Source organism: Oratosquilla oratoria, chromosome 29 (genome assembly GCF_046742065.1).
Source record: "Oratosquilla oratoria isolate Oo_2021 chromosome 29, ASM4674206v1, whole genome shotgun sequence".
NCBI classification, from domain to species: domain Eukaryota; kingdom Metazoa; phylum Arthropoda; class Malacostraca; order Stomatopoda; family Squillidae; genus Oratosquilla; species Oratosquilla oratoria.
The window spans coordinates 13,506,424-13,518,553 of NC_134805.1; the positions used below are offsets into that span (position 1 = coordinate 13,506,424).

The 12,130-nt window shown below is 41.7% G+C and overlaps 1 protein-coding gene across 3 annotated transcripts in view; it reads left to right on the forward strand.

Annotated features, from left to right (window-relative positions):
* Positions 1-10,140, forward strand: part of LOC143040597 (HEAT repeat-containing protein 3) — a 52,433-nt gene extending 42,293 nt beyond the window's left edge. For 2 of the 3 annotated variants that reach the window (XM_076211707.1, XM_076211709.1), the window contains 2 exons: positions 5,159-5,308; positions 9,719-10,140. In XM_076211707.1, the coding sequence (XP_076067822.1) occupies positions 5,159-5,308; positions 9,719-9,859 (291 nt within the window). In that variant the 3' untranslated portion in view covers positions 9,860-10,140. The remainder of the gene's footprint in view (positions 1-5,158; positions 5,309-9,718) is intronic. The other variant, XM_076211708.1, reaches the window with a different exon arrangement.
* The last annotated feature ends 1,990 nt before the right edge of the window (positions 10,141-12,130 follow it).

The following is a 12,130-nucleotide window of genomic DNA, read 5'->3' on the forward strand; positions in this document are numbered from 1 at the left end:
GTTATTTATGTTGTGCAGATGGATGAGTGCTTGAGGTTATGGATTATATGCTTTGGTTATCTATGAAGGGTGTGTAGTATGGGCCTGTGGAGAAATCTTTATCATATTACATCAAATGATGAGTCGGTTGTCATGTTGAGGGGTGAGATGGCATGTCTGTGCAAAACTATTTGAGTGTTAAATTGTTGTCTGTTTGAGGGTAAATTGTCTGTTGTGATTATTGCTGTGTAAAAGCATGTTGTGTTACTGTTGGTTAATGTAATGCTGTATAACCATATACAGTTTTCTGGTGTTTGTTTTGTGAGGTGCTAAGATAAGAGGGAGGGTGGAGGGGTGTGGAGTGTATTCAGGGATGGAATGGGTGGGAATGATTTTATGCCTTTTCCTTTTAGGCTACCTCCCTTGTAAGGGGGAAAAAGCCTTGGTATATGTATAGATGTATGTATGTATGTTTTGTGATTGTGTTGGCAAATGTTTGCCAATTTTGTTGTTGATCTCAATGTTCAGTGCTTGAATTTGGTATGTAATGTTCAGACGGATAGTGGTGGGGGCATTGCGTGTCATGTTGTCTGATGAAGCCTAGGATTTCTGGTGTGAGGATCAGGTTGTGTGATTATCTGTTGCCTCTGGAGATGTTTTTCTTGTCTGCATTTTGTATGATTGTATTGAAAGTGTGCACATCAACATCTATGTATGTGATTAGTGTACTGTTTTGTGTCTCAAATTGTTGTTCTGTCTCTTCAGTGAAAACTTCCCAGTTTGCTCTCTTGTAATTGGTGTATGTGTGCCTGTGACCAACTAGGGTGTATCATGTTTGATGGTGATGATTGGAAGGTGGTCAAATCTGAGGGCTACGACCACTTTTCCTCTATTCCTTCCAGTAACGTGCACAGACATTGCTTTGGGCTGGAAACTGGGCACTTCACTCTTCTGTATTATTCGTATTTGGCAACTATCTGGTAGGGTGCAACACCATTTTCCACATTATAATTTCTGAATGGTAAGAAAATGGAAAAAGCCTGTGAAAAACAGGTGGGAATGATTTTATGCCTTTTCCTTTTTGGCTACCTCCCTTGTAAGGGAGAAAAAGCCTTGGTATATGTATGTATGTATTTTTATATATTTTTGTGAAGGGCACTTTTGGGGCTCGGGGCAAAGGTGCAGGTGCTTCCCATTCTCCTCATTCCACATGGCATTTTTGTATACTTTAGCACTTCCTCTTTAAAATGCACCCATTCTTGCTCTACTTTTTGTTTCTATCTTATCTTACACCACCTACCAACAGGGCAGGACTTGCAGTAATGGTTATAAACTGGACAAATTTAGATTTAAAAAGGAAATGGGCAAGAATTGGATTACTAATAGGGTGGTCGATGAATGGAATAAACTTAGTAACCATGTAGTAAGCGCTGAAACTATTAGTTGTTTTAAGAAACAATTAGACAACTTCATGGATGGAGATGACAGGTGGTGATGGATATGGAGCTGCCTAGTGTAGGCCTTATGGTCTCTTGCAGTCTCCTTCATTCTTATGTTCTTATGTACCATACTTCTCTCAGCATCTGGTATTATTTCTCTTTTTCCTTTTTAATTTGCTCACCGTCACCACTTACCTGTCTCCCTTTTCTTCCCCATCCACAATTAATTTTCTTTTTTACTAGATGATCTGACACTCAACTGTTTTCCCCCCTGAACATATTCAGAATGCACCCAATCCTTATGGCCATTACTGCTGTATATAGTTCATTAATGCCCTCTCAACAACTCTCCCAACCACCACCCTGCCCACACGTTCTTGGATTTGTATCTTGAAAATACTGTGTTCACTATAATTATATGCATTAGTGGCATAATTATAAGTGTGCTGATCTTGCATTAGCATATTTGTGGGCTGGAATTCCGCACTCCTTTCCAGTTCTCGGCAGTGTCTGCTACCTGCCTCAATAGTTCAAGCACATAGGGCAAAGGTGGCAGCTGCAGCTATGCACCTTATGCCGTAGGCTCCCCACCTTCTTTTTCTATAATTATTTCCCATTCAATACAAATCTTTAACATCTCTCTGCTATAGATTCTTTCACCCTGTACCTCCCCACTTCTACATCTGTTAGCTCCTCTACTTGAGTGTTAAGATCCCCCAAAATTCACTACGTTTCCATTCCTTCCAAAATATTTTACATATACCAAAGGCTTTTTTTCCCCCTTATAAGGGAGGTAGCCAAAAAACAAAATATTTTACACTCATTTAAATAATTTCAGAACACTTCTCTCTCCACTTTCCTCACTACTAGGGCTGTATACTCACAAAAGCCCATATTTCCCATATTAAGTTCACCTTTGCCCACATTATCCTCAAAGACGCTTTCCTCCACTCCGTCACTTACCTTTCTCGTCATTCTCAAATAGTGCCCCTCCTCCTCCTCCTCCTCCTCCTCCCCCTCCCCCTCTTCACTCCTGACACCCTACCCACCACCCTCCCAAACTCCAAGTCGTCCTTCCTTTCCCCTGTGTGCTTGGGGTGCTTGGACAGGAAACACTCACTGCTGGTCGGAGAAAAGTGAAGGATTCAGACCACAACGAAACAAATGCGAGACCAGCAGGCCTCTGATTATGAGGCTTCAAGTTGATAAGGGAAATTATGCACCTCAAAGGGATGTTCTTGTCCGTTCTGTATATTTAAATGAATGAGGGAGGGAGATTCCCATATAATGAAGTTATCAATTTGGCTACCTCCCTTGTAAGGGGAAAAAGCCTTTGGTATATGTATCAATCTATATCCCAAGGGCTTTTTACCTCCAATAATGGAATGTGGGGGCAGGGGAGGAAATAGCTCCTGCTGTGGAAGTGGTCTGTCTTGCTGTATTGAGTCTGCCCCATACAGAATGGCAGAGGGGAAAGGATAACCCCTCGTTCATGAGGAGCTAAAGCCGTCAAGAGACAAATCTTCCAAGTTATTTGAACTGGAGAGGAAAGCAAGCAAGTACATGTTCATGCAGGCCAAGTCAAGTTGCCTGTATGAACATGTACTTGCTCATTTTCCTCTCCAGTTCAAGTAACTTGCAAGACCTGTCTCTTGATTTCCCTTTCAACTTGCCCCATAAACAAGGCTTTAGATGGGAGTGATAGTGTAGGGTGGGTGTATTCTCTGGCTTGTTACCACCCTTATAAAGGGAAAAGGCATTTTTGTTCATGTATGGATATCTCTCTTTATACCAAGGACTTCTTCCCACTCATAAAGGAGGTAGCCATGTATGCACAACTTATCTAATTGGAAATCTATAGCTCTGTGGCATCCAGCAAATAGTCCATGGAAGATCTAAGGAAAGAAACACATGACTGATATATATGTTGTAGGCATGTAGGGTTGTTCCTTTGTTGGAGAAGTGTGCCAAAACTTTTAAGTTGTTCTTTATGTTTAGAGAAGGTGCTTGTAGGCATTGGTGGTGGGTAGCAGGTAGGTGATCCTCGTCAGTGTCCATTCCACAGGACCATCACTTTCATCAGAAGATAATCTGCAGTATCTGAAAAAGAAAAGAAAAAATAGTCATAGATGAATTTTTATCTTTCATCTCTCATATTCCAATATCACTCTCTCCCTCTCATGTTCATCAGCATACACATCAAGGACCTAACAATGAAAATCAGCAAGAAAATAATAATATGATCATTAGCAAGCACAGTGCAACACTGTTCCCTCCACCATCCTTGAAACGTAACAACCAGTGTTGCACTGAACGCACTGTACATACATATACCTAAGGCTTTTTCCCCCTTACACGGGGGTAGCCAAAAAGAAAAAGGCATAGAAATCACTCCCCACCATTTCATTTCCCATATATTCCACTCCCCTCCACCCTCCTCCTTCCCACCTATCTTGGCACCTCCTGGATGATGGGTCATCCCTGCATCCTGTCCACTGCCCTGTGTCAGAAGCAGTGTCACAAGACACAGCATATCCACAGCAAGGCCGCATCATAAATTCGGCGACCCCCCCTCTCCGTCCCCTCGTGCAGGAAAGGAGAAGGTGGGAGCGCACTGTAACTCCTGTATTTTCAGAGATTTCCTTGACAGAATGCCCTGCCTTAAACAGGGCCACTATAGCAGCAGTCTTCTCATATGCAATTTCATGTCCACTACCCATAGCCAGCAACAAAGCACCAAACCATTGAGAATTTATGTAAAATCGAATGCAAAGTGTGGAGCTCCAGAAACGTAATCCTCCCTCTGACGAATCTCAAACAGCACCGAACCTGGAAACACTGGATGCCCTGGTGGCGGCCAACCTTGGTCTCGCTGCCAAGCATACGAAAAAATATCTAGCTCGCTCGGTATATTGAGGGTGAGGGACTTCCAATTTGTGGCATAAGTATTGACGTCAGCATTATCGTGTCTGCACTTATGGCGGCTATTGTGTGTGTATGTATATATATATATATATATATATATATATATATATATACACACACACACACAAGGACCAATGATAGGTACCTGCATGTGATGACCCTACAAAATGGACAGTGAAGTTGCCCATTTTGAAAACCTTTTACCCCCTTATCTTCATAAGGAGATTCAGCCCTGAAGTGCCAACATTTTGTCTAATGAACTTCAACTTCATTTCTAACACTTTTTCATACATGGAGAGCTAACACCCAGCAGATGTTCCCCTCCTCATACCATGTAGCTGATGACGTAGAATCAGTGCCACGCCAATACAACGCAGAGAGTAGTTGATGTTTTTCCCTAGAGATCTATGGGTGGGTCTGAGGGCCTTTGCCAGCCACTGTAGGGTTGTGGGTTTTCCACATAGTGTAACTAGAGGCAACATTTAATTAATTAACCCCTTCGATACGATGACGCCTACGTAAGCGTCATGAGGAGCAAGTGGGTACACGAGGATGCCGATGTCGGCGTCTTGAATATATATATTGTAGTTGTACCTGCGTGACCCCCATACTCTGCAAACTAGCTTCATCATATTTTCTATGGTTATCAAAATTCACGGGTGAAAGAGAATGAGCAATACAGCGGTAACTTTATTTTTTTTTATAATGTGAGTATTATGACGCAACATCACACGTCTGGCAGCTAATGCTGCCCACGAGAATTTGCCCTGTAGTGAAGGGGTAAATTAATTGTATTTAATTTTGTACTTCTACAGCTTTCCTCCCAGGAGAACCAAGTGTGGGTAATGGCTGAAGCACTAGATGCCTTGATTGACATGTTTTCGGATGACAAGACTGACCACCTAGCTCACAACACTCATCTAGTTGACAGGATGAAAGGGCTGCAACCTATCTTCAAAGAAAAAGTAAGTTGAGTCTTGTCTATATTGTGTCTGTTTCAACATGGTAAAATTTCATTAAAAAAAAAATGGGGGTATAAATCACCATCGTAGCCTAGTGGATACTTGAACTCATGAGCAAGCAGTCTATATGTATTTATATATTTTGCTGAAACCAGAAGGAAATCAAATATGGGAATACTAAACTTTTTTGTCTATTTAAGACATTTTCAAAGTATCGTACTTTGGAAATGTCCTAAATAGATGAAAACGTTCAGTATTCCACTCTCTGATTTCCTTGTGGTTTCAGCAAAATATCTTTATTCATGCATTTTATGTGATTACTGTTGCATTTTATATATATATATATGCAAGCAATAACATCACCATGATACAAAAATGCAAAATAACCACAGAAGGGAAACTTGTAGACAGTAAGTACTTTCGTATATTACACCTCCAGACTGAAGATGTAATATATGAAAGTACTTACTGTCCACAAGTTTCCCTTCTGTGGTTATTTTGCATATATATATATATATATATATATATATATATATATATATATTATAAAGAACCCACAGTTGGAATAAAAGGAAACTTAGAAGAAAGCATAACTTCTATATTTTGGCTAATAGCTGTAGCCCTCTTCGGGAAAGTACATGTTACAAGAAATGATAGAGACATAAATACAAATGAGTTGTAAGTGGAAGGGGAACTGGCATAGCTAAAAACAAGACATTCCATCATGCAGGGTGGAGTCAGAAGGGAGGGTATGTGTGGATAGAGGTCAGAAGGTATGCGGAGTCGGGAGTGTTGGGGGAGCAGGGTCAGGAGGATGAAGAAGTTTAACCAAATGGCTCACAGCTAGCCGTGAGATTGTGTCCAGAGACTGTTGACCTTTGGAGATGTTCAAGTTCAAACATTCTTCTAATAAGGCAGATTCAACTATTTTTCTCCTGAAGCTGCAGCTGGACTTAAACAAAATTTTGGCCTTGTCCCAGTCAAGACTATGATTTTTGGTGCTGATGTGTTGGAACACACTGTAATTTTCTTGGGCATATCTAATGGATCTTTTGTGCTCCATTAACCTGGTGTTAACCCCTTCCATACGGTGCCGCATACGTAGGCGGCATGAGGAGCAAGTGGATACGCGAGGCTGCCATATCGACGTCTTGATTATATTTATTGTAGTTGCCCCTGCGTAATGACATACTCTCTAAACTGTCTTCATCACATTTTCTATGGTTATCAAAATTCACGGGTGAAAGAGAGAACGATCGATATAAGTGGTGACTATATTTTATGATGCAAGTATTATTACAACACATCATACGTCTGGCAGCTAATGCTGCCCGTGAGATTTTGGCCCGTACTGAAGAGGTTAAGATCCCTGCTGGTTTGGCCAAGGTACAATAAATCACAATCTTTACAAGGTAGGCTATAAACTCCTGGAGCCTCAGGTCCCCTTAACCCCTTTACTCTGGGCCAAAATCTCGCGGGCAGCATAAGCTGCCCGCGTCATCGTATCGAAGGGGTTAACTTTTAATGGACCCCACTCCCCCAGCACTCTTGACCCTGCATCCCTTCTGACTCCACCCTGCACAACGGAATGTCTTGTTTTTAGCTATGCCAGTTCCCCTTCCACTTACATCTCAATTGTATTAATGTCTCTATCATTTCTTGTAACCTGTACTTTCCTGAAAAGGGCTATAGCTATTAGCCAAAATATAGAAGTTATACTTCCAAGTTTAATTTTATTCCAACCTTGGGTTTTTCGTGATTTTTACAAATATGCCACTACATTGTGTCCAAGTGATATATATTATATATATATGTGTATATATATATACAGTCGTACCTCGGTACTCGACCATAATCCGTTCTGAGGTGGTGGTTGAGCACCGATTTGTTCGAACACCGAAACCAATTTTCCCCTTATCACTGTCTTTCTTTGGACCCATTATTAAGGGCTAGAGCAACACGAAAAAGTTTAAATCTGGGAAGAAATACTCGAACAAACTGTGTACGTCTTACTCCGCTGGCGGTCTGAGTCGAACTGACGCTTACCCGCTGTTCGAGCTAGTCGAGTACCGAAAATCTGTTCGAGGTCCGATGCATTTTCTACTCGAATTTTTTGGTCGAGTATAGAGGCGGTCGAGTACCGAGGTACGACTGTATATATATATATATATATATATACAGTAGCCGCGAAAAGTTTGGGCGCAAAATTATAGGCGCCCCAACTTTCCCCTAAACTCAAAACATGCGAAAAATACAACTTTCCACCCAAACTTTTCGCTATTTCTCAATGCTAGCGTTTGTACCCGTATTTAGCCGAGACAATACACACTATTTGGCAACTCTGTTTAGGCGCACTCGATGTCACATGGAGTCAGTTTCTAAACATCTCTCACGTAGAGTAGTCTTTTTTTGCGGTGGTCTCTGTTTTTGTGCCTTGATATCTCCGTAATGGGAAGTGGTAAAGAGCTGGAAAGAGACACAGTTGTTACAATCATAACCCTCTATAAGGTGGGTTATAAGTGTAAAGATATTGCTACTCGTGTGGGAATTGGAGTGCGTCAAGTGCAAAAGTGGACCAAGAAATTTCGAGACGAAGGAAGTGACATCATTCGTACTCCAAAGCATTGCTCTGGTCGGCCAAGGAAGATATCAAATCGTACTTCTACGGTTCTAACTGCCTCCTAATAACCGTAGGAGGCAGTTAGAACCGTAGAAGTACGAAATGACTGTGATGAGTGAGGAAAATGGAGGAGAATTAAAGAATAATGAAGTGAAGGCAGCTGGTAAGATGATGAGAGCAGGTATGCAGAATGCCTGAAAAAAGGAGGTACAGTGATGGTGGACTGGCTGGTGAGGTTATTCAATGTTTGTTTAAGAGAGGGTAGAGTGCCGGAGGACTGGAGGAGTGCCTGTATAATTCCATTTCTACCTGTCTTCTCTTTTTTTGCATGAGGGGACAGAGTGTGGGGGGCACAGATTTAATGAAGCGGTCTTGCTGTGGGTGTGCTGTATCTTGCAACGCTGCTTCTGAGCCAGTGCAGTGGACAAGATGCAGGGATGACCCATCATCCATGAGGTGCCAAGATAAGAGGGAGGGAAGAGGGTAGAGGGGAGTGGAGTATGTAGGGGATTGAATGGGTGGGAGTGGTATGCATTTGTTTTTTGGCTACTTCCCATCTAAGGGGGAGGGAGCCTTTAGTATATGCATATGTGTGTGTGTATGTGTATATATATATATATATGTATATATTTTTGTAGAAACCACCGGGAGATTGGAAAAACAGATACCGAACATTTTTGTTTTTGAAAATGTCTTAATAGACGAAAACGTTTGGTATCTGTTTTTTCAATTTCCCGGTGGTTTCTGCAAAAATAGTTCATCACATGTGTTTTGTGATTTCTTTGCATATATGTATATATGTCTGTGTATATATATATATATATATATATATATATATAAAAGGGAAAAGAATGCCAGAAGCTGAGAGAAGTGAGGGGTAAATGGGATGTAAGAGTAGAAGAAGAAGTGATAAATTTCAAGAATGAAATGACGAGATGGTATGTGGGATGAAGTGGATACGGCGAGAACAGAAGGAAAGGTAGCGAATGGTGAGATGAAGAGGTGGAGGTGGTAGTAGAAGAGAAGTGAACATATGAGGATTTATTGCAAGGTAGAACTAGAGAAGCAGCTATGTAGAAACAGCGACACACTAATACAACATGGACATTAGTGAAACTTGAGGTGACCGTTATTATTACACATGACAATACTTTATCAAAAATGGAAAATGTTGTTGTTGTCTATAGTTTCATTGACTGGAAACTTGCTGCCCCACAGCAACTGCCAATAGCCCCCAGGTTCTCCCATTGGTTTCAGGGAGGGAAAAAGACATTTGAGTATTGTCTGCATTGTATTTGTGTTGGTCTGTTTCTGTGTTGGAGCAGTCATGGATTAGTCCTAGTCTGACTCCTTTGCCTAAGATGATCCTTCCAAAGTTGAACATTGTTCTTAGTCTCCATAATTTTGCACCTTGCAAGTTTTATCAGGATTTAATTTTCTTTTGTTTAAACAACTTTTGCAATTGACCAATTGTTTTTTCATTGTTCTTAAACATGAATCCACTACTACTTTTATTGTATTTCATTTTCATATTAAGGTGCTAAGATGGGAGGGTGGAGGGAAGTGGAGTGTATTTAGGGATGGAATGGGTGGGAATGATTTTATGCCTTTTCTTTTTGGCTACCTCCCTTGTAAGGGGGAAAAAGCCTTGGTATATGTATGATGTATATATGTATTAAGGTTCATACTCTCTTTTGCTCAGCATATCTTTCTAGTCCATATTTGTGTGCATTTGTGTATTCAGTGTGATTTCTGTCACTAGAATTAAGAAAGCCTGACATAGTGAATCCAAGTTTTCTCCATTGCAGCATCAACAGAAGAAGAAGAAGTTGGGTGATCATCGAGCACTGGTAATGACAGTCAGGGACAACTTAGCATCATTTACCAAGTACAAAGAAAATCGGGTGGCAAAAGTTAATAAGTTTAAGTCTTAGGGGACATAATTTTGGGGACTTAGTGACTCGTGTTTGAGGGGGGAAAAAATAAAAGATTTTTTATTTGAGCAGCATGTTTTTTAAGCCAGCATCAAATGTTGGTACTGTATAATGTATCTATGCAAACATCATTACTACATCTCGGTTATGATATAGTTAAGAAACTTAATTGGAAGCACATTTTGTAAAAATGTAAATTTTAGTACATTAAGAAAATTAATATGTGAAAGCCATGTCACAAGCCAATTGTAATATCAGAGTGTGAATAACAAATATTTTGAGACTTCATTTTATTGTTCCTCTCTTTATTATGAGTAAATTGTATTGGGCATTGGGTGCAGATGTTTTTTGTTGTCAATATTTCTGTGGACCAAGTTAGTACATATTTTTATGATTGGAGATTTCTCCAAGAGGTGCCCCAAATCTTGACACACTGGGTCCAAGATCTCCATCAAATTTGACTGTAGTCCTTCCACCTTAAAACACAAGGAGAGCTGACAACTGGTAACTGCTCCCTTCCTGGTATTTTCAGCCCGTGATATAGGAACAGCCCCACATAAATACAACAAAGTGCCTTCCTAAAGATATCTATGGGAGGGCCCAAGGTCTGTTCCCAACAACTGTGGGTTTCCAGTCAGCCGAACTCAAGGGAATAATTACATACATACATATACCAAGGCTTTTTCCCCCTTCCAAGGGAGGTAGCCAAAAAGGGAAAGGCATAAAAACACTCCCACCCATTTCATCCCTAAATACCCTCCACACCCCTCCCACCCTTCCTCTCATCTGAGCACCTCCTGGATGACAGGTCATCCCTGCACCATGCCCACCGCCCTGGGTCAGAAGCAGTGTCGCAAAACACAGTACATCCACAGCAAGGCCGCTTCATTTAATCGGCGACCCCCCCCTCTCCATCCCCCTTTGCATATAAGGCGAGGACGGGGAGAAATCCCTTCGGGCTGCGTCAAAATTTACTCACACATACTACCCCACCCCCCACCCCCCGCCCATTCCTCCTCATGCAGTCACAACATCATCCATATACAACCATTCTCCACTCACCTCTGTCTTCCGTCCTCTCCCTTCCTTCCTCAACAGACATTCCCCTCTTCCCCAAAGCCCCCTTCACCCCATCCATCCACCTCATCCTAGGACATCCCCTCATGTTCACTCTCTCCACATCTGCCTTCCATATCTCTTTTACTAGTCTTTCTTCACTCATTCTTTCCATGTGTCCAAACCATCCTAATATTCTTTCATCAACCCTATCTCCCAAATCCTTTTTCACCCCTGTTCTCCTCCTCACCTCCTCATTTCTCACTCTATCCAGCCTAGTAACCCCCACCATACTTCTCAGACACCTCATCTCAAACACATTCAAACTCCTCCTCTCTTCTTCTCTTATGTTCCACGTTTCTGCCCCATACAGTGCTGTTGGCACAATCACTCCTTCATACAGTCTCCTCTTCGCATCCATTCCCAAATGTCTATTCCTCATTACACTCTTTAAACCACCAAGGCATTTACTCGCTTCTCTCAATCTACATTCTACCTCCACCTTCACTCCACCTTTTCCTGCTACACTTGCACCCAAGTATCTAAAACTATCCACTTCCTCCAGTCGCTCTCCCTTAATGTTCACTTCCAGTCTACTGCCACTTTCACCCCTTGTACACCTCATCACCTTACTTTTACCCACATTTATCTTTAGCTTTCTTCTATCACATACTCTCCCAAACTCTGCCACCAGCTTCCTCAATCCCTCCTCTGACCCTGCCACAAGCGCAGTGTCGTCCGCAAACAACAGCTGGCTCACCTCCCACTTTTCTCCATTTTCTTTAACCATCTCCAATCCCTGACTCACTACCCTAGCATTCACCTCTCGCACCACCCCATCCATGTATAAGTTGAACAGCCAGGGCGACATAACGCATCCTTGACGAAGTCCCACCTTTACTTCAAACCACTCACTCTCTCCATTTCTAATCCTAACACATGCTCTACTACTCTCATAAAAACTCTTGACAGCTCCCAAAAGCTTTCCTCCTATCCCATAAAGCAATGCAGTAAAACACAGCACATCCACAACAAGGGCGCTTCACTTAATCAGCTATCCCCCGCATGTTCATCTTCTCATGTAATTAGAGCTGCATCAAAATATCCATTATATGAAACCACTCCTCCCCATCCCTTGACCTCTCCCTTCCTTGCTTGACAGACATAGAAATGAGAGAAGACAGAGAAAACCCTTTCAGCCAGCATCAATGTATC